This window comes from Chrysochloris asiatica, unplaced genomic scaffold, assembly GCF_000296735.1.
Source record: "Chrysochloris asiatica unplaced genomic scaffold, ChrAsi1.0 scaffold00296, whole genome shotgun sequence".
Lineage (NCBI taxonomy): Eukaryota > Metazoa > Chordata > Mammalia > Afrosoricida > Chrysochloridae > Chrysochloris > Chrysochloris asiatica.
The window spans coordinates 1,500,513-1,527,616 of NW_006408814.1; the positions used below are offsets into that span (position 1 = coordinate 1,500,513).

A 27,104-nucleotide genomic window follows, 5' to 3' on the forward strand; every position below is an offset into this window, starting at 1 on the left:
AATAATAGCCCCTTCAGTGTTGAGAAGGTTAATGAAGATTAAGCATTTAAGGATGTAATGTCATGCTTGCTCAATAAGTAGAAGCTGCTGCCGCCGCTAGATCATCCTAACATCCTCTGGACTTCTTGTGTAACTTTTAAGTGAATCTTTTCCCAAGTGCACACTCCTTACAGATATCTCAGAAGGAGTCACTCGAAAAGACTCGCCTACTGGCACTATCAGGCGCTTTGAGGTGAAGCTGGGATAGATTTTTTTAAAGAGGCCAAGTAAGCTGTTGGGCGTCAGGGAGCAGCTTGCATGTAGTGGTTAGGAAACTTGGCCTGCTTCCCACAAGATTATTGAAGAGGGTGTGAAATTGATTAGCACTGACGGAGAGTAATCGCTGCGGCCACTCTCCTCAGCATCCGCAGAGCCTCTGTGTGCCATAGGCGCCAATGTCCCTGCCATTCTCTGACAAACATCTGTCTCCTGGATGCCAAGGCCACTTTGCTGGGCACTGGCAAACATTCCAAGGCCATTAGTGCTCAACAGCCTCAGTGTGGCTCAGAGAGCTGGGTGCAGGGATGTGTTTGTGAGCGATGTTTGCTGCCAGCACTCAGGCTCCTCCGTCCTGACAGATGAAGCCACCTCACAGGTGTAAAGTGACTGAGAACAAAGCGACCTTTCTCTTCCACCTCTCCCTCATGCAGTCTTGTCTCCTAAGTCATAAACAATTTGTCTTCTCACCCCACCGCCCTATGAAATCCAGATGTCCTGTACCCATTGGGAACTGAGCAAATATATTTTTGACTTGAATTAAACACTTGGTTCTCAGGCCTTTTGAGGAGATTGTCAAATCAGTAATGAGTAAGTATTTCACATCCTTTGCTGGATCTACAGCAAAAATAAACCTTCAGTAACCAGGTCAGATATTGACAAGTTAGTGTCTTGAAGCCACACCTCCCCTGTAAACCTCAGACTTTATGGACACACTGTGAGTGTCCATGGTTTGCAGTTGACCAAGATTCACAGGAGAGAATCAGTCATTTGACAAATGTTGATCAGTGTCTGCTCTGGGCCAGACCCTGAGCCAGGCACTGGCCAGGCATGAGGGGTGGAAGTGCCAATGAAAGAATGGGCCCCGGGAGCGATTCTGCAGATGGCTGAAGAAGTCTGGGAACAGGGAGAAGTCATCTGAGCAGTTTTGTGGGTGGATCCTGATTCAAGGTGGACTTTAAAGATGGAGACCAGACGAGGCATTTCCAGTCTGGGGAGGAAAAGGAGCCCCCAGGAGAAGCAGTGGGAAACTATGTGAAGTCTTGGGGTGAGGGTCAAGTTAAATTCCATGAGCCCAGAGGCTCAGAGGGGAGAATGGCTGCAAAGCCAAGCATTCTTCCCGCTGCTCTGATTGTGACCAAGCTGATGAATAGCCCCCACCTTGTTTTCTTCCTTGTTGTTTTGTTTTGCTACCCATGTAGCATTTGGTGACAATAAATACAACGTGTGAATGCTGCTTGCACTGTTCCAGGTGCAGAGGGGCTGGTCAGAGAACCTTAAGTCTTCTCTGTTTATCAGTGCACATATGCATGCACACGTTTCTTAATTCCATACCATTGCACGAGTTTGCATGATCTGACTTCCACTTCTGCCTCTTCCCCTGTCCCAGCGTACCACCTTCAGCCCTTATTGCCTTTGTGTCTGCATCTGCCTCTGCCCCAGCTCTCCTCATGCTGGCCTTGCTCACACCAGCCAGTCTCAGCTTCAGTGTCCTGCTCAGAGAGGCAGGCAGTGATCAACCCACAAAGAGTAGGCCCCACCTCCAGGCTGCTTCCTCACTTGTAATTATTTTATATATCTGTTTACTCACTACCTGGGGGACTGGGATCACTCTTGTTCATCACATTCTTAGGACTTAACACAGTGTCGTCTGACATTCAGTAAATGCAGGACCAGTGCTCATTACATGAAATTAATATTTGTCTGTGGGTATTAAAGATTGTCACCCTGGGCCTTCCACATTATTCCTTAGCTCTCATTCATGTGTTTACATTTTATTTATTTGTTGTTCTTCTTAAGAATGTTGTTGTTAGGAACTGTCCAGTCAGTTCTAACTCAGAGCAACCCTATGACCCTCCTATATACAACAGAATGAAACTCTGCTAAGTCTTGTGCTAGCTTCACAATTATTGTTATGCTTGAGCCCATTGCTGCTGCATACTCAAGAAAACATATACCAAAGATTCAGAAGTTTCTAATGACATTGGCCACATTCTTTGAGCTTTGTAACCATTCCCACCGCCCTTTTCTGAAACTCACAGCCGACTAAGGTTCCTGTGAATCTTTAGCATTGCTGTTGTCAGTTTGGTCCCATAAAGATAGTTCTTAAAAGAACATACCTTATCTTTGTGCAAATGGAATGGGCATCGTATGGTATATTATTGTTTTGGCAAACTCCGCAATTACCACATACGGTAGTTATCTTTTTTTAATCTGAGTGTGTTATATGCGAAAATACAGTAACACTCAAGGCAGACTTTTTTATTAAATGATTGTTCAGGTTTTTTTGGAATCCTGGTATGGCATTGTCGATAAGCACTGGACTGTTAACCAAAAAGTCAGCAGTTCCAACCCACCAGCTGCTCCTTGGAAGCCCTATACAAGGTCGCTGTGAGTCGGAATAGACTCAACAGCACCGGACAACAGCAGGTTTAAGGTAATTTCTGGGGATATTTCGGTTTAGGTTTTAAGAGTATCTCAGGGCAGTAGTCTCAGGGGTTCATCCAGCTAGTCTAGAGCCCACGAGAATTTGAAATTCTGTTCTGCATTTCCCCTTTTGATCAGGATTCTTCTGTGGAGTCTTTGATCAAAATGTCTAGTAATAGTAGCCATTCAGTTCTTCTGGTCTCATGACAGATTAATCATTTGTTCCTGGAGGTAATCAGCCACGCATTCCATCTCCTCCTCCTATGCCCGACTCTCTTTCTTCTTCTGTTGTTCCTGGTGAATAGAGGCCAATTGTTGTGCCTGGGATACCCCAGACACTACTCATTGAACTATGTACTGAACATGTGATTAGGCCAATTAACTGGATGGCCCATGAAACCTTGACCCAAAACCTCCGGATCAGGGAACCAAATCCCATGAGGTTGTATGTAAGCAGCCTCAGTTGTTGTTAAGAGCCGTTGAGTTGGTTCCGACTGATAGCGAACCCTGTACGGGGTTTTCAAGGAGCAGCTGATGGGTTTGAATCACCAACCATTTGGTTCACAGTTGAGTGCTGATCCTACAGTGCCAAAGCAGGAGTCCATAAGCAGCCTCAGTAGCTACCGATTATTTATGGAGGTTTGTTTGATTGTCATTGTCAATCACACAACTTTTGCTATTCAACTTTTTACAGATAATACAGCTCATTGACAGCAATTATAACTGGCCGTGCGTGCAACCCTACCTTAATCAATACAATTATTCCATCAGTATTATACCCATGCCCCTGACCCCTGACCTTCTTTCCTCCTGTTCCTTGTTGTTGTTGTTGTTGTTGTTAAGTACCATCGAGTCAGTACCAACCCATAGAGACCCTGTATAGGGTTTCCTAGGAGCATCTGGGACTGTGGGCTAATGCATCAGACTGCAAAGTCGTTTGGTCTGTAAGATAGGTGATTCAGGCTCACCAGCTGCTCCTTGGAAACCCTATACAGGGTCGCAATGGATCAGAATTGACTCGATGGCACTTAACAACAGGAGCATCTGGTGGGTTTGAACCTTGCAAATTCACCTTGCAGTCCAGTGCAGTATCCAGCAGCGCCACACCAGGACTCCCTACCCCTGGTATCTTTGTGTGTGTCCACTCCTCTGTTGATGGGCACTTATGTTGTTTCCAGTTTGGGGCTGCTGTGAACTGTGCTACAATGAAGTCTCATTTTGAGTCTTGGCTTCAAGTCTTTTGAATGCATATTTAAATAGGGTCATGTGGTAGTTCTATTTTTAATTTTTTGAGGAAGCGCCATTATTTTCCACACAGCTGTATCTTTTTGCATTCCCACCAGCAATGTTAAGGGTGCTAATTTCCCCATATCCTTGCCAACATTTGTTATTTTCTGTTTTTGTTTTTCATCTTGCCATCCTAGTGGGGGTATAATAGAATCTATTGTGGTGGTGACTAATGATGCTGAGCATCTTCAACTCCAATTTTTAACCCTAATGTTTGTTTTCTTTATGATTAGTCCCATCGTCAAAAAATATTTAAGTATACACAAAAAAATAATAACTAAAGTATACAAACAATGCTTTGAATTATGGTGTTGGAGGAGAATACTGAAAGTGCCATGGACTGCCAAAAGAGCCAATAGATCTGTTTTGGAAGAGGTGCAGCCAGAGTGTTCCTTGGAGGCCAAGATGGCTAAACTTTGTCTCTCATACTTTGGACATATTGTCAGGAGGGAACAGTCGCTAGAGAAGGATGTCATGCTGGGTAAGATGGAGGGTCAGAGAAAGAGAGGAAGACCCCCAACGAGATGGATCAGCCAGGTGGCATCATTGGTGGGTCAAGTGTGGCAGTGGTAGTGAGGTTGGCCCAGGATCAGACATTGTTTCGTTCTGCTGTGCATGGGGTCACTATGAGTCGGTTCCGACTCGATGGCACCTGACGACAACAACAACATACAAAGACATGTCAAGTAACATGCAGATTCCATAGTATAACTGCAGCAATATTCAGTAAGGGAAATACTTCTACTTGTCTATAGGACAAACAGGTAATTTGATACACCTTCAGATAACATGTTTGCAGTAATCTGTGATTAACAGAGACCTCCATGTCTTGAGCAGTAGCCCCTGCTTTCATGTTATATTCAGTATCTGGGAGGTTCCAAGGACAGAGTGTTTGGACATACCCTAAGGGTTCCTAGTTAACAAGCCTTGACCTGCATTTTTTTTTTTTAATGTTTTATTGTGAATTATGTGATATAGTTTACATGGGAGAACATTAGTTTTACATTCATCCTATCATATATCGTTTCATTGCCATGGTTACAATCCCCTCCATGCATCATCAACCAACCACAGGGTATACCCTGCAAGCCTGCCCCCACCCCCAACCCGGTCGGCAGCACACAGCCTCTCTCCCTCTCTGGGTCTAAAGTCCCCAACTGTTCCATCTCTCCACGTCATCGTCTCTGCTTCCATTTCTGGTGTCACTGCTTCTCTGGGTAGGGTCCCGCTCTCCACTCTTTAACCTTGATGGTCCCAGGAACCTCTGCTCCTAGACTAAAAAGTTAATCACGCCCCTCCTTGCTACAAAACGTCTACCTTTACATTTCCAACCCTCATAATCAGTCCTGATAACAATTATTCACTTTTGTATCACAAGAGACCTATCCGCATTTCCTTTCATCAGCCCCGCCTAGACAGATTGGATACTACTCACTGAAGATTCTGCCTTCCTCCAGGCCCCCTGGCTGTAGGTTCCATCTTGAAAGCTTGTAAGCCAGTCACTTCTTGCCTTTGTAGCCTCCACCGCCCCCCCCCACCCCCGCCATTTTGGGTAGTCAGTATCCAAGTTGCCCATTCCTGTCAACTCGTATGGAGTGGGTGGGAATGATCCTTGCTGTAAAGATTTGTTTCCTCTTTTGAGATACTGTATCCATAGGTGTAGGTCAAGTTCATCAAATTGTATCAGATTAACATCAAATTGTATCAGATTACTCTTTTTTTTTCCCCTTTTCTTTCTTCTTCTAGTTGAGCTCTTATCATCTAGTCATTGAAGCTAGGTCAAGTGGGTATTATCTGCAAGTGTGTGTGTTCTTGTGCATATGCCCTCTCTTCTTATCAGCTGGATGCTTCACTCTCCACTCTAGTCCTCTGTGGCTATGCCACTGACTCTGGGCCCAGGAGTCCCCAGGTCTTGCCACACTGCTGCCACCCAGTTGACCTACACTTTTAAAGGGCATGTAATCTTAAGAGTCTTCTACTGAGCAGCAGTCTCCTAATCTGTAAATACCCAAGATGCTTATCTCAGCAGATTTCACCCAACTCCCCAGACAACATGAGGCCCAGGAAATATTAAGGTCCCTGTTGGGAAGATGTCCTACCTTCTTGTGGATTCCTCCCAGCTACTGCTGGTTAAGCGTCTGCCTTCTGACTGTCAGAGACATAAGTATGTAGGTACCGTCAGGGATTTGTTTTCTTTTTTAAAAAATAATATCTTAGTTGAGTTTTTGGTGAAGGTTTGCACAGCAAGTTAGGTTCCTATTTGACCATTTCAATGCAGACTCTTCAGTGACATTAGTTACACCGATCACAATGAGTCAACATTTTCCTTAATTGTGTTCAATTTGTTCCCCTCCCCCTACTCAAGTTTCCCTGCTCCCCTATTGTCTCCTCATTGTCTCATCTTCTTTTCAGTAATTATTGACCTTTTGGTTTCCTACTGATGGTGTCAAGGGGGCTCTGGTGTAGGGGTAACATCCTTTATCTGTGTGCTGCTCCACAATTTTGCTAGTAGGTGATCTCAGAATAGATTTGGTGCTAGGTTTAAAGAGGGTCTCAGGGCGTTAGTCTCTGTTTTCCACTGGTACACTTTGTCTGACTTGTTTTATGTTGTTTTTTAAGTAAGAATTTGAACTCTGCTTCATATATTCCATCTGGGACCATCTCCTGTGGCCTTGGTCAGAACAGTCAGTGGTGGTAGCCGGGCACCATCTACTACCTCTGGTCTCACTGTAGGTGAGGTTGTGGTGTAGACTTGCTTCTTCTCTGTGCTTTTCGTTAGCTTGTGTCTGTTTTACTCCTGGCAAGGAGAGACCTATAGTTGTGCCTTATATGGCTGCACTCAAGCTTTTAAGACCCCAGACGCTACTCACTCACTAGGATGGCAGGGAGTTCTCAAAAGAGAGAGGTTTTTCCTTTTTTGGTTCCTAGGAAAATTATACTCAGCAGGTTTATTCAATAAAATGTGTTCTCACCACATACTTTGCACAGTAATGACTTACAAATTGCATGCTAATTTTGCCACAGTTAAATCATTCCAGGCTTTATCCTGGAGCCAGAAGGATGGACTCCTTGTATGAAACAGTATCCACAGGACTTGATGTCTTAAACAGACTCGGACTATTTTCTTAGCATTTGAAATTCATTTCAATTGGTTTGATTTAAATAAAAAGGGGTGAAGTGCAGGAATGAATGTGTGTGGTACGTGATTCCAGAGCTGTGGGTGAGAATGTAGACAGTAGAAGTGTGAGGCTGCCATTGATTTTTCTGCTAACCAGGCCGGCGGCTTCTTAGGCAAGCTTAAAAAAGAGAATCCTGCTGAGATTGCCTCTCAGCTGTCCTTTAAACCAGTGGTTCCCAAGCTCTCTCAGTCTATGAATTTGCCAGAGCATAGCTTTCAGCCAATGGGAGCTAGTACTGGGGAGGGAGCATCACTATCTGCCTGTTAATTCTCTGTCACCTCCCAGCTCTCCTTCCCAATCACAAGCATCTACCATTGAAGGGCAAGTCAGGGACTTGAGTTTGGTCCCACATTGCTGCCGTTTACTTGCCACTGTAGCCTTGAGCACTGTATTGTGGTCTTCTGCTCCTCTCTGCCCTCTTCTTCCACTGGCAGCAGTAGGCTCTACCCTCCAGCCCTCACAGGCTTATTCCTGGGTCTGCTAAGACTGGGGGCTCCCAAGTCTGTCTGCAGACCCATAGTGCTGCTTCCCACCTGGAAGTCTTCTGGCTCCACCAGTCCAAACCCAGACTGAAGCCCTAAGCACTCTATTCAATGTCTTCCCCTTCCTTTCCCAGCCAGGACCATTCACCAGTGTGACCAGATCACAGACCAGGGCGTCATCTTTGGGCTCCTCTCTCTCCCCCTCCCGTCACACAGCCACCTAATAAAAGTTGCATTTCTGCCATCTCTACAACCTCCCCACTGTTCTCAGTCCTCACTGCCAATCCTTAAATTCAAGCTAGCATCTTTTTTTCTTTTTTTTTTTTTCCCTTGCATTTGGGCAACAACCTCCTATCTCCCAGGCTCTCTCTTGGTTTCTCCCCTTTAGTAACGTCACTCCTGAGCCTGACCACAATGAGCACTGGCTGGGCATTACCTTCAGAATTGGTCTAAACTCCAGAGCCGTCTAGCAGTGCCTTTTCCAGGGTGGCCCCTGCCTGCCACTCCAGCTGTCTCCATCACCCTGCTCCCTCCCCCCCTTGTGATGTGCAGAAGCCATTTGGCACCACTTGTGCTTCCCTGAAATCCCCGAAACATTTGCCCATCACTTTTTACCTTGCCTAGAATACCTCCTTGTGTCTTCTGTCCCCACCCTTGCCCTTCAGGTGGCTAATTCCTCTGTGTCCTTCAGAACTTTGGCAAACCAAGTCTTTAATGGGTGCCCACCACGGACCAAGCATAGCATCACTTATGGAAGTACACCATATGTGTTAGCTCTTGTCATCATTATTTCTGACCTGCATACCTGTCTGTGTGTCCCTCTAAACCAAGTCTAGGTCTTCACAAGCTGAGCTTATTTCATTCACTTCCTCTGCGCTCCCAGCAGGATTGTGTTTCTGGCCTTGTATTATTGTATCTGCTGTCTTGGAAGACCTGGTTCTCTCAAGGCTGAGTTATATGTTATCAAAATTCAAATGTGTATTTTGGATTTTTTTTTTTTTAAATAAATTTTGTCATTGAATATCACACCTGTGATGGAAGTATCCTGGTAACAGAAGGACTGTAGGTTAGATGCCAGCTCTGCTACACAGAAATTATTCACTTGGGAAATGCCTTGCCCCGTGTGCACGTCAGTTTACATGGTAGCTTTATTTTAGGACCATTTTGAAGACTGATGGATTGTAAAAGCCTGGCACATGCCTATTTGGGCAGGCAGAACACATAGTCTTAATTCGTTTTTGTAGACTAAGCTCTGGCCAAGATCCTTGGCTTCTTAGCAGAGCTGCCGTCAGATCCCTCTGCGATCCCCCCAAAAATTCCTGTTACTAGTTCTCAGATCTCACTTTCCCCAGCTGAAGATGAACCACAGTACATAGAATCCCTTTTCTAACAGTCTGTCCTATCTTCGAGCTTTGGGAGGAAGACTTGATTTCGTTGATGTGTGTGCATTTTCCCAGCTCCAGCTGACTCACTTTCTCTAGTTGCTTGAATTCTCCCCTTCCCGCACCCCCCCACACACACACACACTTTGGAAGAAAAGAGAGGCTGGCATTTCTGCTTCATGAAACAGCTCCACCCTTGATCACAGGCAATGACCGGGACCTTTTCTGAGAAGGTTTTGGATGGGACTCCATGTTTAGCTTCTGAGTCACATGCCCTCTTACAAGAGGGGTTCCTGTTGACCTCTCAACAGCCTCTGTCTCTGCTCTTCAGTGAGGGGCAAACTCACTGCCTGGCAGGGGCAGATTAGAAATGGCATCTGCATGCTCATTTGACTGCTTGACTTGATTGCTTAGAGAGACAGAGGCATAGGGAGAGGGGGTGGTGATTTGGTGGTGCTCCCAAAGACAGATTAACATTTAAAGTGAGGATGTTACTGGAGGAAGGAAAAACATACACTGCAGAAATGGCACCTTGACGCTCTACATCCTACCTCCTTGTGTATCTTTGGAGATGAATCTGTTTATTTTAGCAACCCCCAAAACAGGCTTATGCTGCTGTGAATTGCAATCTGTTCTACTTAATGTGCCATTCACAGAATTATTCTAGCCTCCTCTTATGGAATGAACAAAACAAAACCTATCAGAGTGTTTTTAACTTTCCAAAATTGCATGTGGAATTTGTTGGTCTCAATCAACATGGATTTTTTTTTTTTTTTTTTTTTTCTCCCCTCTTCCTTCTTAAGTTTCTTTTCTTTATAGGAAAAAAGACAGGCCAAGAAGACAGGTGGCCTTACATGAATGCTGCTGGTCTGCATTAGCCAGCAGTTACAGCATAAAGAAAAACGCCATCTCTTTGCTCATCTAACCCCATATAACAGAGACTCTTTCCTTCTTGAATTATGGGGATGAGCACAGGTTTGGAGCCAAAGTTGTGTTGGTTTCTCATCCTATCTCCACTACTTATTCCATTGCAAGAGTTGTGAAAATCATACTAGTTCTTACCCCATGGGGTTCCTGTGAGGAAAGATGAGAAATCCATGAAAGTGCTCAGCACAGTGACCTGGCACATAGAGAAGTACTCCAGAAACTTCATGGGGAAGTGGAATTAAAAGATAATGGGACTTTTCCATGAGCTTTCTGAAGTCCCCTTGTAGGAAGAACTCTACTCTTATTATTATTCCATTTCTTTCGGTCCTTCTGTCGCCAGAGTGAAAGAACTAACAGAATTAGAAAGCATGGCCCACTGTGGGTGTAACCAACACTGGGTGACACTCATTAGGCGTCTGTCTCAAGTTTCCCGTGTCTGGAATCTGAAAGTACTGCTTGCTTACCTAGCAGACACCAGGAGGTTAATGCAGGTGCCTTACTTTGAAAAGAAACCCTGCAGGATGTGGATGTTGAACTACCCCTGCTTCACCAAGAAGACTCACCTTCACTCGTCTCAATGCTCAGAGGTGAATGACTTAATCTGTGGAAGACTCCTTTTAAGTCTTTACACCCCTTCAAACACAGTTCACTGTATCTAGAGAATTTCACTCTGAAGTTTTATAAAGTGATGACATTTAAGGAGGCTACTAGATTCTTGAAATTTCTCTTTAATCCCAATTAGTCACGTTACCATTTAAAGTGTACTTCATTTACGTATCTATTACTTTTAACTGGACTCTCTACTATAACAGCAGATCCGGTGGTCATCCCTTTGTCACCGGGAAGTTTAATGTATTAACGGGAGGATGAGCTAATTGTCATTGCTGACCATTATGTCCTCTTGAGGTGATGGTACTTCTCTCCAGCATGAGGCATCTCTCCCAGTGGTTCTCCTCACTATCTGGGACTGTCATCAGTCAACAGCCTAGACTCATTCATATATACGTATGTAGGCAGAAATCCATTACATCTGCTTACAGAGGTGATTTGCCACAGATGATTGAAGCTAAAAGGAACCTTCGAGAGCACCAGACCAGGGAAGACAAATGTGAAGCACATTACCACTCCCCAATTCTGCAGTCCTTGCTGATTTCAGTATGCTTTCCCACTAAGCCTTAAGTCGATGTCATACCCCTCCCCACCTACCTAGTCCTTCGTAGCCACTGTAGTGGGGTAGAGTTGGCACTCAGGATGAATCCTGTATGCCTTTATCATTCTAGTTCAGGCTTGCATTTCCAGGTAAGAAGTGAGTCCAAGAAAAGTTGAGTGACTTGCCTGAGATATCAGAGTTTGAACCTGATTGCATTTGTTTAGCACTCTGCCCCACCTTGCAGAAGAACTTGTTTGTAGAACTTATACTTCATGACTGAGAAATGTCTTAAGTATCTGACCGATCCGAATGCTTTGGGCACTATTGAGTACCTTCTTTAAAGTGGTTACCTGTGAGCTGTCCAATCTCTAAGTGTCTGTGTACTGAGGATGCTGGGTTGCAGGCTTGGTCTCTGCATGGGCTGGTTAGCTTTTACTCTTCTTTGTCTGTTCACCTTTGAAATGTGTCTCATTGGTCATTCAGGTCTAGTTCAGATCTTCCTTATACTAGTGCAAGAAGTCCACTGGCATATTACTAGTGCACAACCTTTGGAATAATCTAGATCACAACCTTACATCCCTCTGTCCTTTAGAACCCTTTTTTGAAGAGAGAAAGGAGGTTGGGTTTGAGGGGTGGAAGGGACTCGTGATGAGTTTTAATTTTTCATACTTACTTGAACTTTTATATTACTTCTCCAAAGACCAAATCCCCATTGGGTGATCATAAGGTGAGGTGTACTAACAGCCATTTTGGGGTTGCTAAGAAACCCTGTCCAGGGTCTATGTGAGTCGGAACCGACTCCACGGCACATAACCACCACCACCAAGATCCCCATAGAAATTCTTTCAGATGTCTAGTTCTGCGTCCTCAAATACAGGTATTCAAAAAACACATCAAGTCCTTTTGTCAAGATCAGTTTGGTTTTTCTTTTGGTATCTTGGAAACACAGAAAAGGAAGCAGAAATTCATTAATTCATAGTAAGTTGACCCATCCATACATAGTAAGACAGATGAAGAGTGGGGAATGAAGGTGATATATACCATCCTACTTCTTTTTAAACGAACTAAACCTAGAGAAGGTGTACCTAAAAGATCTGTGCCCATTCTTTCTTTCTTCTTTTCCATCAGAATGGTACGTAAGCACCCCGCTTCTTTTATTTGCCTTTAAACCCAGAGTACACATTTGTGTTCAGCTTTCCTAAAGCTGTTGAGCAGTAAATATTCCATGCCACCGAGTCGTACTAGACTTGATAAGGTGCTATCCTGACAGCAGTCAGCTTCTCTGCAGGCCAGCTTCTGTGACGCTTCTGAAACTGTCAAGGCAGAAACTTCGTCTTCAGAAACCAATCTCTGTTTCATCTTTGTGCGTGTTGAACGCAGCTCTGGTGCTGCCTTTCTTGGAGATGAGCTATCTCAGATCTACATTTGGAAATTTCGCTTTCAAGTCATGTGGCCATGTGTCTAAGAGAATGTTGTATTGAATGTTGTCAGAGTCTTGAAGTTCTGAGGAAAAAGGGAAAAAATGGAGGGTGGCATTGTTCTCTTGGGTCCATGCTTTCTCTGTGATACAGAGTACAGAGCATACCTGCTTGGTTAGAAAATCAGACTCGGGAGAGCGCGAAAAAAAAACACCAGGGATATTCTGGCCTAATTGGAGACAATTTAGCTAAGATCCACTCTTCTCTTCTTTTTCTTTTCTTTTCTAAATTTATTTTGTTGTTGTTAAGAATATATATAGCAAAACACACACCAATAGTTTCTGCGTGTACAGTTCAGTGACACTGACTGTATTCTTCAAGTTGGGAAACCATTCTCACCCACCTTTTCTGAGTTGTTCCTCCCTCAGTAACATAAACTCACTACCATTCTAGTCTTCAAGTTGCTGTTGTCAGTTTGGTCCCACATAGATAGTTCTTAAAATAGCATAATGCTCAAGACAGATGATTTTTACTATTTAAGCCAAACTATTGTTCTGTTTTAAGATGACTTCATGGAATATTACTTTTGGTTTAAGGTTTAAATAGTATCTCAGGACAGTAATTCCAGGGATCATCTACTCTCTAAGGCCCCAAAAAGTCTTCAGTCCATGAGACTTTTAAATTCTGTTCTGCATTTCTTCCCTTTTGATCAGGATTCTTCTGTGGGATCTTTGTTCAAAATGTTCAGTAATGGTAACTGGGCATCATCCAGTTCTTCTAATCTTATGACAAAGGGAAGTAGTTGCTCACAGAAGCAATTAGCCTCACATTCCATATCCTCCTCCTATTCCTGACTTGCCTTCATCCTCTTTTGCTACAGGTGAACAGAGACCAATTGGATGAAAAGAGCTTTACAGACCTTGGTTTGAGTCTCAGCTCTGCCTGAGCCAGTTTCCTCATCTTAAATAGAGCTAGCAATCCTTGCCTCCCGATATTGTTATGAAAAGTAATTCATGTAGGTAAGGCCCTTAGCACCATGCCTAGCACATAAGAAACCCTCCATGAACTGTAGCAGCTCGTCGAAGGTGAGTAGCAATGGTCATTCATTATTCAGACTGCTTCACACACTGCCTGGGATGTTGTCATCAATCAAAAGTAAGAGCTAAAAATAGCTGAAATCTAATAAGCAAAAAAAAAAAAAAACCACAAAACCATCTTCTTTCTTTCTAATCTTACTATTAGTAATACCTGATATTTCCCTGTTCTCCTTCCCTACACTGCTTAAATTGGCTTTTCTGGGCTTTTATCCACACTGGTATCTCCTGTACTTGGAAAGTCCTTCCCAGCTTGTCAAACTCCTTCAAAATCCAGCTGAACTACATTTCCTTTGAACTCTCTGGATTCTCCCAGACAGACTTAGCCTACCTTCTGGCTTTCTGGCTTTCCTCGGTACTCTGGACAGTTTGAGAAGTCCTTTATGAAAGTTATTATTATATTTAAAATATAATTTGCTCATGTTTGCTAACCTCATTAGATTAATGAGCTTCTTGATTACATGCACTGGTTTACATGATCTTTGCTTCCCCTAATACATCACATCAGTACCTGGCACATGGTCCAGGAAAACTTCACTGGCTAGACAAGCGAATGCATTCCACTCCAGGATCCCATGTTTGCAGCCTCTGAAGTCTCTACTCTTCTCTTTTCTCATATATGAATTCCTTTCCTTTACATAACAATATTGGGTTTAAATGAGAAAATTAATACAGGCAGGGCAAGGCTAGCAGGTGACAGAGCTGAGACTGAAATCCAGGTCTGTATAGCTCAGTTCATACTTCTTACATAGGCTGGTGCTGTGGCCTCCCAGCTGTGCACCATGCTGGCCTCTTGGTCCTTTATACTGACTGATGTTTGCATACTTCGATCATGACATGTGTCCATGTCTAATGGCTCTGTCCAGAGTTCAAGGCTCCCAGCAGCTAACCCCCCAAGGCACTGTCCCTTACCGTGTCCTGTTGTTTCCCATCAGCACCACTACACAAGTCGCAGCCTGCACAGCTCATTACATAGCTCTGCTCCACTACCTGCCTGTTTTCAGTCCTGTTTGATAAATGCTCTTGGAGACCTTCCTGAGTGAAAAGGACCATGCAGGTTGTCATCTAGGTTACAAAGACAAGTCAGATGCAATTCCTGCTTTCAAACCTTCCCACAAAAGAGCACATATCTTAATGACCATTACAGAGCAGGATGTGGGAATTGCCCTACAGAAGGTACAAGTCCAGGGCTTGGAGCTATTAAGGACTGAAACATCAATCCGCTTGGGGATCGAAGAGAAAACGTTTTGTAAGAGACATCACATTCGAGACTTTAAATCTATTATGATCAAGACTGGGAGTGGGGAGAGTACCAATGATGTGAGCAAAGGCGAGGCCATAAGAGAGCATGCTTGGCTGTGCTGTGTGTGGGGGTGGAGGCGAATGAGCAGAAAGGGAACAGAAAAGGCATTTTTATATTCTGCCTTGGACAGTGGAAAGGCCATACTTTTAAGACAATCACTCGACTATCTGTGCCCATCCTGAGCCTTGAGATTCCATCCAAATGTCACTTTGAATGCTGCTGCCACGAGGCATGTAATAGGACCAGGGGTCTGAACTGATAACTAAGTGATTGTGAGCAACTTAACCTCTTTGTGCCTTGGGTTCCATTTCTACAGTGGCGGTAATAATCCCTGCCCGTCCTCACTGCGATAGTGAGGGTTCTATATGTGGAAGAAAACTCTGAACTCTATAAAGTCGTAGCACCAAATGCTTTCTTCCTGAGTGAGAGTCAGGCGTCATTTTCCTTCCTGGGCCCCCAGCTGCTGAGCACTTAGGAGTTCTGGAGCAGGAAGTTGTGATTATGAGTAAATGAGAAGTTAAAGAGGCCCTTCTATTTTTAAACACCCTGGACATCAGGCCAGTGCTCCATGACTACCTCATGAGCATTAACACTAATACCAGACCACCAAGGAATTTGCTACTAAATGAAGCTAGGAATTAGTGGTGGTGATTTGCTGGGAACACAGGGCCTGGTAATCTACAGCCCTCTCTGGCTCAGAGACTGAAGCCTTTAGAAGCCAGATGGAAAGTAGCCTTGGATTGCTACAGGCTGGCCCCTGGGCAACCAGAGAGTGCATTATTTACGTCTGAATAGCCTCTGGAGGCTTCTTCTTGAGGATTAAGGATCACAATGGGAAGGTGGAAAACAGGGTCCCAAGGGCTTCTGTTAGTGACAGGTATCTGAATTGTCAAAGAGAACCATGGCCAAAAAACTACCGACAGAATTAAAAACAGATTGTTGCCATCAAAGGCATGTGTAAGCATCATCTTCTTAGGCCAGTCTCCTCCTTGTGCAGAGTTGAATCCACCATCAGTTCACACTCCTCAGAAACTCCCCAGACCGAGTTCAGCTCCTACCTTCACACTGCTCACCATCCACCTGCAGGAAACCAAGGCCATAGAAATGACATATGCAAGAAGAGATGGTGGAGGTTGCTCTTGGGGATGTCAGAAAGAAGCAGTTGTTGGCCATAAATAAGCTCTTGCTATGTGGCACTGTGGGTTAATGCATCAGACTGCAAAGCCGTTTGAATTACCAGGTTGGCGGTTCAAGCTCACCAGTCACTCCTTGGAAGCCCTATTCAGGGTCGCTATGGGTCGGAACCGACTCGATGGCACTTAACAACACAAATAATCCACAAAGACTTTGTGGTACAGGCAGTTTTACAGGAGTGTGAGCTGAAAGATGTCCTTGAAGAACCAATGGAGGGAAGGCCAGGGAGAAGAGATTTCTTGACAAAGGTCTTTTTGACTGCACTAGATGAGGTATCATTTTGTTGTTGTTGTTGTTGTTGTTGTTGTTGTTAGGTGCCATCAAGTTGGTACCAACCCATAGCAACCTTATGCACAGCAGAACAAAATACTGCCCAATCCTAGGCCAACCTCACTATTGCTGCCACGCTTGAGTCCATTGAAGCTGCTACTTAGCCAATCCATCTCATTGGAGGTCTTCCTCTTTTTCTCTGACCCCTCCACCTTACCAAACATGATATCCTTCCCCAGTGACTGGTCCCTCCTGACAATATGTCCGAAGTATGAGAGACAAAGTTTGGCCATCTTGGCCTCCAACGAGCACTCTGGCAGCACGTCTTCCAAAAAGCATCAATTATTCTACCGTCTTCCTTATTCATTGTCCAACTTTTGCATGCATAGGAGGTTATTGAAAATACCATGGCTTGGGTCAGGCACACCTTTGTCCTCAAGCTGACATCTTTGCTCTTCAACACTTTAAAAAGGTCTTGTGCAGCTGATTTGCCTAATGCAATACATCGTTTGAATTCTTGACTGCTGCATCTGTGGGTGTTGATAGTTCATCCAAGAAGAATGAAGTCCTTGACAACTTCAATCTTTTTTCCATTGATAAGAATGTTATTTATTGATCCAGTGGTGAGGATTTTTGTTTTCTTTATATTTGAGATGTAATCCATACTGTGCTCATTGATCTTCATCAGTAAATATTTTAAGTCCTCTTCACTTTCAGCAAGCAAGGTTGTATCATCTGCATATCGCAGCTTGTTAATGAGTCTTCCTCCAATCCTGATGCCATGTTTTTCTTCATAGAACCCAGTTTCTCGGATGATTTGCTCAGTATATAGGTTGAATAAGTATGGTGAAAGAATACAACCTTGTCGCACACCTTTCTTAATTTTAAACCATTCAATGTTCACATGTTCTGTTCAAATAACTGCCTCTTGGTCCTGATACAGATTCCTCATGAGCACAATTAAGTGTACTGGAATACTCATACTTCGCAGTGTTGTCCATAGCTTGTCATGATCCACACAATCGAAAGCCTTTGCATAGTCAATAAAGTACAGGTAAACATCTTTCTGATATTCTCTGCTTTCAGCCAAGATCCATCGGACAACAGCAATGATATCCCTCGTTCCACAGCCTCTTCTGAATCCAGCTTGAACCTCTAGAAGTTCTCTGTCAATGTATGATTGTAGCTGTTTCTGTATTATCTTTAGCAAAACTTTACTCGCATGAAATATCAAAGAGATTGTCCGATGATTTCCACATTCTGTTGGGTCACCTCTCTTTGGAATGGGCACAAATATGGATCTCTTCCAATCAGTCGGCCAGAGAGTGGTTTTCCAAATTTCTTGGCAGAGATGAGTGAGTGCCGCCTCACTTTCCTGAAAGATTTCCATTTTTATTCCATCAATTCCTGGTGCATTGTTCTTTGCCAATTCCTTTGAGGAACTTAAGATACTTTGAAATAATGAGAAGTAAAGGACAAATAAAGCTGGAGTGGTTTGTTGTTGTAGCTGTTCTGTGTCTGTTATAAGCAGACTAGTGGACCGTTTTCCCTCCTGTGCTCACTGTCCAGCTTTTGTTTCTAAATGTTCACTCATTTCTAGGACATGGTTAGACGAGGAGAGATCATAGACAACGACATCGAGGATGAGTTCTATCTCCGACGCTTGGACACTGGCCTCTTTGTTCTCCAGCACATCTGCTACATCATGGCCGAGATCTGCAATGCCAACGTTGCCCAGGTAGGAGAGGCTCTTCACCATTTTAGGTGGAGACTCTCAAGAGAAGAAGTGACTCGCCGTGCTTGAGTTCCATCACGGGTAGGGCTAAGTGCACACTTTCAATAAGATCTTTGTTTTTTGCTCTGACCACTCTTCCCTTTCTTACTAGATTCGTCAGCGGGTTCACCAGATCCTAAACATGCGAGGCAGCTCTATCAAGGTCGTCAGGCACATCATCAAGGGTGAGTTGGCTAGCACTTGGGTCTGGGGTACCCAAGTTGTGCACCAGTTACCAGCTTATGTTATGAGCCCATCCGTGCTGCTGATATCTGGTACACAACCTTCTCTTATGCACGAAGGGCCAGATCATCTTTGTCAGAATACCAAAAACTAACCTAGTTTCATTCTGCCGTTGGCCCTCCAATTCCAGAGTCTAGAAAACCAGAACAAAAGCTTGAAATGTTTTATCTTAAAAAAAAGGTAAAGCGAAAAAACAAATAGAAACTCCCATTCCAAGCTGCGGGTCATGGAAGGAAATTGCTTTCTTAGGTGGGGGGCAGAAAGTGACAAGAAAGAACCTGTGTTCCATAAGACAGAAGAAAGTGAGTTTGAGGCGGTGTGGTGCAGTGCGTCTGTCCACCTGTTAGCTCTGCCTCCCCCCTTCTGAGGTCACACATAGAGTCTAGGGCCTGGCACATAGTAAATGTTCACCTTGTGTGAGGTTATCTCTTCTACCCCATCCCCCACCTCCTGCCTCGAGAAGTCCCACAAACACTGTTGGACCTTGTACTGGACCCAGTGTAGCTAGAGAGGCTCCGAATCTGTGAGCAAGTGCTTGATCACAAGGCAGAGCCCTGGACTAGGCTCTGATGTGGCCTCACCCTCAGGCCACTTGGGGACTAAACACACCTGGCACAACATGAAGCCAGTTTTGTTTTCATGAAGTGACAAGACCAGAATTCAGACTTAGTCTAGATGGACTAATAATAATGCAGGCAATTATTTGTCCTCTCTCACCCTTCAACTCCCCACTTCTAAAATGAGGAGTTGGTCTAGATTTACTCTCAAGGGTTACCTTACAGTTGTGAAGACAAATAACACACAGAGTTTAAGAGGGTGGGCCCTGGGGTGGGACTCCTGGTTTGATTCGTGGCTCTGCTCTGGTCTGTGTTTGCTCGGGCCAGAATCTCAATTGATCTAGGACTTCAAAACCTGCTTGAGAGGATTAAAGGAGATGAAACATGTACAGTGTCTGACCCTAATAAGTTCTGAGTAAATGTTCATTAGGAGGAGTATTAAGGAGTATGATTATTGTCACCATCATCATTACTATTAGTGAAGCTAAAACCCTGTAGGAACCCTGTGGAAGAAAGAGGTGGCATTTATCTGGGTCTTGGAGACTGGGGACAAAGACATTCCAGGAATCAGGGGCCCTGTGATTAAGGCCTTGAGGAATCACATGGGCTGCACTGAGCTTCCCAGGCACGTGGAAATGGTGACTCCATCATGCCCATTTTGCCCATTTTGCAGATGGAGAATTTTGAGACATTTTGAGAAAGAGGAGAGACAGCAGGGAAGCCGTTCTTGAACCTAGCCCAGCATCTTGCCTTCCATAGCTGCCCTCTGGGTCTCCCATCTCATTCTCAGGGTCAGACTGGCATACATTATGACTCAGGGTGCCATCCTGCCTCCTTCCCATGGTATGTTGTTGTTGTTGTTAAGTGCCATCAGGTCGGTTCCGACCCATAGCGACCCTGTACAGGGTTTCCGAGGGTGTAAATCTTTACGGGAGTAGAAAGCCTCATCTTTCTCCCGCGGAGCAGCTGATAGTTTCGAACCGCTGACCTTAAGGTTCACAGTCCGATTCGTAACCACTACGCTACCAGAGCTGCTGTAGTTATTTGGAGCTTCAGCCTTTAAATGGTATTTACATGTTCAATTAGAACTTTTTATTCCTCTCAGCACTGCTCTCTTGCTTTTAGGCTTACCCTGCACTTTCTCCCTGTAATCCAAACAGTGATCTTCTGTGAAAGAAGGTGTTTTTAACAGGTGTTGATGCGTAGTAGATAGATGTTTTTCTTTCTAATATCCTAACACGTACACTTTAGGTTTTTCAGAATTTTCCATTGTTAAGAGTGAGCCTCTGTCTTCCTGGTGTATTCCCCTAGTGCCTGTCAAAGTGCTAGGCACATATACTAGAAGCTAAATAAATATATGTTGACCTAGTGTATGGGCAAGGAAGCAAGGAAGCAAATGTCTTGCAAAGATGCCGTGTTCAGCCCTCGTTTCTCTCCCTTGTTGGTTTCTTCCCGTCCTCCTCCTTTCTGACTCTCATACCTGTCTTTTCAGGCCCGGTTCTTTTTCCCATCGGGCCTCACAGCCAACTCTTGGTAAACGCTGCCAGTTCTGCCTCCAAACTGGATCCTGAACATCCACTTCTCTCCATCTGTTATTCTCCATTAGAACACCCTGTTTATTTCCTTCCTAGCCCTTATCACAGTCTGTAATTGTTTTTATTTATGTTTGTTTTCTCATTTTATCTGTCTCCTACATTAAAACATAAACTTGGTGAAGTGGCCTTGTTACTGTGTAACCCCCATCACCATAGCAATGCCTGGTTCATGGTAGGAACCCAGTCAGTGTTTTAAACAGTGTTGAGTGAATAAAGCCCTGCTCTTGTGTGAATGTGATTGTACAGACTTTTCCTGAGACTCTCCTCAGGGCTAGTCACAGTACTGGGTGGACCTGCTCCACAGGTGTCACACACCTGCCCTCATGGAGATTGTAATCATCTGGGACATCGATGTTTGAATGGCTAACCATATTCTATAAAGGAAGCCCATGCTCAATGAGCTTTGATTGGTGCCAGGCTATGCATCCAGGGCTGCGTACAGAGAAGCAGCAGTGAGGTCCCTCTCCGTGGGCATTGGCAGTCTGGTGGGGAGAGAGACTGGAAACTAATTATAACGTGATGAGTGCTCGGTTAGAGTTGTGAACAGTGTGCTAAGGGGATGGGAGGGGACAGGAATGGAACATAGACTGTGCCTGGAATCTCAGAGGAATGGTGTCCCAGAGGACAGGTGTTGAGGGGAAGGCGTATACCAGGCAGAGGGAGCAGAGGCCCAGAACTAGGTTAGAACATGGTGGCCTTTTTGTAAGGACTCAGGCACCATCAGCTGAGGCAGAGCAGTAATGTGGGAGACTGGGACATTGGGTGGGGTTGGGGATGCTACTGAGCAGAGTTCTTGAGTTCTGTTGGGTACACAATGAGTTTTCTAGGGCACAGGTACTGACTGCATCCCTTGGTTGGCCAGCTGACAACTGGACTTTCTCATTAGAGATCAGGAGAGATGGCAGTTTAAGGAACCGAAAAACCATTAGGGATAGGTTGAAGAGCCTCTTAGTGTTCTCTCCAGGTCGAAGGTGGTAATAAAGGGTTACCACCCCTGTTCCTTGGCACGCCCTCCAAATTCCACAGCATGTGGGGGAAGCTTGTCTGCTGTGTCCATATGCAGGGTAGTTTGTCTGTGAGCAGCCCATGAGCACCCAAGCAGCGGGGACCCCAGATTCCCACTGCTGCTGTGGTTGGGAAGTGCTAAGGTTGAAAAGGGATGAGTTGACACTGGGGGGCTGGAAGCTGGGGCTCTGCTCAGGCTCCCTTTTAAGGCTCATCTGGTTCTCCCTGACCGCCCTCCCCTCTCCTTCCTCCCTGCCATCAAAAAAACATGAAAAACAAAGCCTTCTCCTGAAGAAAACCAGCTCATCAGTCTGTCCGCTTTGATTTTAATTTTATTTTTCAGTTGGGTTGCTTCCTTTTCTTTTTTTTTTTTTTGACGTACTAATTAGATGCAAGCTTTTTTCTTTGATTTTATGGCCTACATATTTCCTAAGTTTTGCTGGCAGGATGACAGCTGATGTATCCCTTGGGGTTTCAGGAAACTGCTGATGAGGCAAGCCCAGCAGGGGACTTTCCCTTTATTTTTCCATCCCCTTCTCTCTGGGTTCTCCTCCCTCCTTTTCTATTGGGGGTGCCAAGAGAGCCGGGCATAATTGATGGCTCATTAAAGTCCTTCATTCTGCAGACAGCTTACTCGGTGTGCCCAAAGTCCAGCCTCCGTTAGAACTGGCAGCCATCCCAGGCCTGAGGCCCTCGCTGGGCTGGGAGGGAGCAGTGTTCCCCTCACCCACTACATCAGATTTGCTCCACAGGGACAGGGAGGGTCTTCCCACTTTTTATCTTTCGGGGACCCGCTACTGTGACTGGCCGCAGGGGCTCCCTTAAGGTTTAGGTGGTGAATACTGAGGAGGTCCCATTCCAAAACCAGGACCCAAGAAGTAAAATGGTCACAAGTAGAGCACCTCTCTGAGCCGGGCTGGCCGAGTCTGTTGTCTCTGCTCCTCACAACAGCCCTGGAAAGCAGGGTGGTGATCTCCATGCTGCAGTTGAGGAAGCTGATTGTCGCTGAGGTTAAGAGACATTAACCAAGTCTTAGTGGTGTTGGAAACTACGCCCACATCAGAACAGCCACAGTTGTCCATCCCTCTTGCAGAAAGGGAAGACCTAACTGGACTGCTTGGTTGGCTTTGAAGAGAGACAGAGCACTCATCTGGGTCCGTATGGGCTGTTGGGTGGGCCCCTGAGATGCGTGAGACACTGTGGAGGCCCTGTCCCCAGGGGGTGTACTGTCCCATCCCAGGTGAAATAACAACGCATAACAGAAGCAGAAGACCTTTAATGCTACAGAGGAAATAAGAAGGCACAGTTACCTTGCTGGGGGTCAGGAGGGGCATGGAGACCGAGGAGGCCCCACAGGCAAGGTGGCCTATTGAGGCAGAAGGCTCACCGTGGGCACACATGAACTTGTACACTGAGTGGTCCTCTCCTTGGATGTGGCTCAGGGATTGTGACCTGGGACGCGTTCCAATATAAATACTTGTGCTGTGGGTTACTGTAGAAGCTTAAATGCTTTAGTCCTCTGACAACCGTTGTCAGAAGGCCACCCTGATGCTTGGGAGCAACAGCAGGGCTGTTTTGCAGAGAAAAGCTTAGAGGATTACTGACTCAAAACTCTTTCACTGGTGGGCAAAGAGAATGTGCCAAAGACATCAAAATGCTTTCAGAGATTGGCCTATGGCCCTTTAATTTGTTTGTGTTCTTGATGGCTTGAAATATCCTCTTAGAAGCTCATACACATGTATTTCCATATTGATTTGGCGCTCTTAGTAACCTGAGCTTTGCCTCTGTGTTTTTTAAAAGCTGCAGAAGCTGATAGGATTTATCTTCTGATGACATGTTGATGCAAGTGTCACTTGTACTACGTTATGGCTGCTGTGGCCGCTCGGGTATTTGGAAGCATGAACACGACAGCCGGCTGCCTCCACAATGCTCAGGCACCTTGGGGCACCTCTGGATGTCTTCTGCAAGATGTAAAATTTGCTGCCCCCAGAACCTTGCATGAAGTTCACCCCCGGGGGCTCTTGGGAAACACTGGCTTGTGTGTGAAGAAGAGAGTGAGAGCTGCCCTCTGTCGAGGGATTTTTCCATGTTATCTCCTCTGACTCCCACAACTGTGGTTCTGAGCCCCACTTTATAGGTGAAGAAATAGAAGCTCAGAAAGGTCATAGGGATGCAGCCAGTGGTTAAGACTGCCATAAGGCTGCCTAAGTTCAAATCCAGGCTGTGTCATTTTCTAGCTGTGGCCATGGGTGAGCTAATGACCCTCTTTAAGCCTCTTTCCTTCATCTGCACAATGGGACAACTTGCTGTAAGAACAAATTAAGTCTGTGTTGTTGTTACATAAGTCCCTTAGAGTCTGTTCCAACTCATAGCGACCCTGTATAGAGTTTCCGAGGAACAGTTGAGGGGGTTGAACCACCAACCTTGTGGTTAGCAGTCCAGTGCTAATCCTACAGTGCTACACCAGAACTCCTAAAAACATGTACAAAGTGCTACATGTTGACTGTCGCCCAACTGCTTGATAAATATTAACTACCTTTATTGTCATCCTTATTATTGAAGCTAACCCTTAGTAAGTCGCAGAACTGAGATGCCCAGATCAGTATAAATACAGGCTCCGGGTAACTGTGGGCCCACTAGTGGATACAGGTTTCCTCCTTGGGGAAAAAAACAAAACAAACCTAAAATAAGGATCAGCCCCTTCAGAAAGGTCAAGATTGGAATGCAGTCAAGTGCCTACTCAGAGCAGGGACTTAGTAAATGGAGGTTCCTTGCTCCCCATTTCTAACCCTTCCACCTGGAGCAGGCAACAGATGCAGGCAAGAGAGCCTGTGGACCAGAACCTGGATCAGACTCCTCTGATTCCTTGGCACTTTGGGAACGAGACCCTGTCGGCATGTAGGCAAATCGACATGGTTCCTTCTCTGTTGTGAAATCCCTGGTGTTCCCTGAGCTCAGCACAGTCTTCTCCTTCTCGAGAGCTGGACCATAGTTGTTGTTGAGAGATCCATTTTAGACCCATGGGATTTTCCTTTCTTGGTTTCTGGTTTGTAGTTATTTCTGGTGTGAACATGTTGGTGTCCCTCTTCTCCCCCAGCCCTCTTCCTTTTCCCTCCTGCGTTTCTGAAAAAGTGAGTGCTCAGGGCTGAAGGTCCAGGAGTCTAGGACAGGTCTGTGAGCATGGGTCCAAGTCTCTGCCCTGGAAGACGGGCCTTCCCCCTCCCTGCCTGGGCCCCCCTCCTCCAGCTCTCTCTTAACATAAACAGAACAGCTTGTATTCCATGTCTGAATAGTAAACCTGCTGCTGTCTAAAGTTTGCTTTAATATTTATGCGTTCAGCACTACTGCCTGGTTTTGAGCTCCATCAAAGCCTGTATTGTAAGCGCATTTGAAAATGCTGGGGAAGTAGAGGTGGAAGTGGGTGTTTGTACCATCTTTCTCACTCTCCACCCAGCCCATCTTCTTCTTCTCTCTCTCCCTCTCCCCACTTCTCTTAGTTCTTCCTTCACCTAGCTCCTCTGTTTCCTGCATTGTCTCTTTCCTCTTTTGCACACACACACAAAGCAAAGAGAACTCTTTCTCAAGACCTCTGGGAGGAATCTGTTCAATATTTATAAACTGCTGCTGCAGCTCTAGTAATCAGCGGTAGCTGGCATCACCAAGATTTGCTCCAAATAGGATTCTACTCTGGAAGCAAAGCATGAAAAGAGGGGAGACGGGTACGGGGTAGAGGACCAAGGGTGAGGTGTATAGGGTTGGTGCCGGCTGGCACGGCACCGTGAGGGCATCAGGCCAGTCAGCAGACCGGGATTCTAGACTCGGCTCTGTGGCTGACTCGCTGTGGGATCTTGGCAAGTCACCTGTCCCCTCAGGGTTGCAATCAATTTCTGGGAGCCCTGCCAGCTCTGATATTTGTCAACCTGATAATGCAAAGTGTGGCTCCAGCTGGGCCATCCCACATCTGTCTTGCTTTGGCCCCTGAGGCCACTTCGCCATAGCTTAGTCCTAGACTCTTACCTTTAGTGAGGACTTTAGCCAGATGCCCATGGGACTGGGCTGCTTTGGAATGCCCACAGAACAGGAATTGTTTCCCAAAGGAGAGGGAGCAGGCAGCGTAGGCTGTTACCTGGGGAGCAGTCCTGTACCTGGTGACTCTTTTTAGTGCCTTCTTACTTGACTCACACATGTTCTGGGATTTGAATTCCATTCTAGACTCAGGAAAGGCACTTTTTTTAAAAAAAAGAAGCCTCAGTTTCCTCATCTGTAAATTTCCTAAGAGTGCTGCAGAGGTTATCTGAGCCAGCACCCATGAATGCCTGGCCCCTGACCAGGTGTATTAGTGCCCAGCTCTGCTTCTAGAGGGGCTGATTCAGTCTACCAGCCGGGTCCCAGCCTGCCCCCCACCTGTCCCCTCCCCACCCCACCCCCCAGATGGGATGGTAGTAGGATGTGCCTTTTCTAAGGCTGATGGAGTTGATTCCACAGAGAATTGGTCCAGACTCTGATTTCTCTTGAGTTTGTACGTCCCTCCAGGGAAGCTGGCTTTACTGCTGGAAAAATCACTGCCCCAAAGGATCGGACTGTTTCTCGGTGTTCCTCCCTCCTGGACCTGAGAATACATTAGGAGAGCAAAGTGTTAGTTCAATCCATTAAGACTCTGGCTTCCAGATCTTGCCTCCAGGGGTATTAAATGCTGTAATGGTCATTTCTCTGTCTCCCGGGGCAGCCGCTCTGTCAGTCACACGGGAGGAAGAGATACCACTTAGATCCAGCCCCGGGGTCCCTTCCTGCCTCTCTCGCCTGCCCCCACCCTCTCTTTGTTACTGTTGTTAATGCCGTCGAGTCGATTCCGACCCATAGCGACCCTGTATAGGGTTTCTGAGGAGAAGCTAGTGAGCTTGAACCGCCAACCTTGCAGTTCAAACAGCTTTGCAGTCTGGCGCATTAACCCACAGCCCTAATAGGAAGCTTCACAACCATTTGCTGTTGGAGGTGATGGATGGGCCCAACCAAAGAGGATGATTTCCTGGGAGAAACACACAGCTGGCACATGTCTGAATCCCAAATCCCATTTTCCGGCACATGTCCAAAGTAATAACGGGACTGGAGGAAGATGAAGAAGTGGCAGGAGCAAAGCTGTCTCCCCAGCGTGGTGTTGGGTGGGGGGACTGCACACTTCTTCCCTCTCCCCAGTCTTCATCAAATTTAGATTAGCAGTAGTTTTATTATGCAAAAGACTCTTCTTACCCAAGAGGTCTGTCTCTCATTCTGGCTCAAGCCAGGCCCCAGGGGCCAGAAAATGCTAGTGACTATCTGGTGTACTCCTGAGAGCTTGCTCCCCTTTCTCTGCTGGAGCTGGGCCCTACCTTCATGAAGCTCCCAATCTGCAGGGAAAAGGACAGTTGGGAGGGTGGTCTGCAAGTCAGGCCTGAGATCAGACAAGAGGGTTTCCAGGAGGAGATGCCTTTGAGATGGACCCTATAGGATCGAGGGTTTCCTCAAGTGGCATTGCTGCCCTGAGCATAGCTGCTGGCTGCTGGCTCTTTACATACATTTTCAGAG

At 45.6% G+C, this 27,104-nt stretch overlaps 1 protein-coding gene across 1 annotated transcript in view; it reads left to right on the forward strand.

Annotated features, from left to right (window-relative positions):
* The window catches only part of CTNNBL1 (catenin, beta like 1), a 223,862-nt gene that overhangs the window by 195,006 nt on the left and 1,752 nt on the right, over window positions 1–27,104 (forward strand). Inside the window, exons 14-15 of the mRNA XM_006874728.1 lie at window positions 17,969–18,106; window positions 18,255–18,327. Coding sequence (XP_006874790.1) covers window positions 17,969–18,106; window positions 18,255–18,327 — 211 coding nt within the window. The remainder of the gene's footprint in view (window positions 1–17,968; window positions 18,107–18,254; window positions 18,328–27,104) is intronic.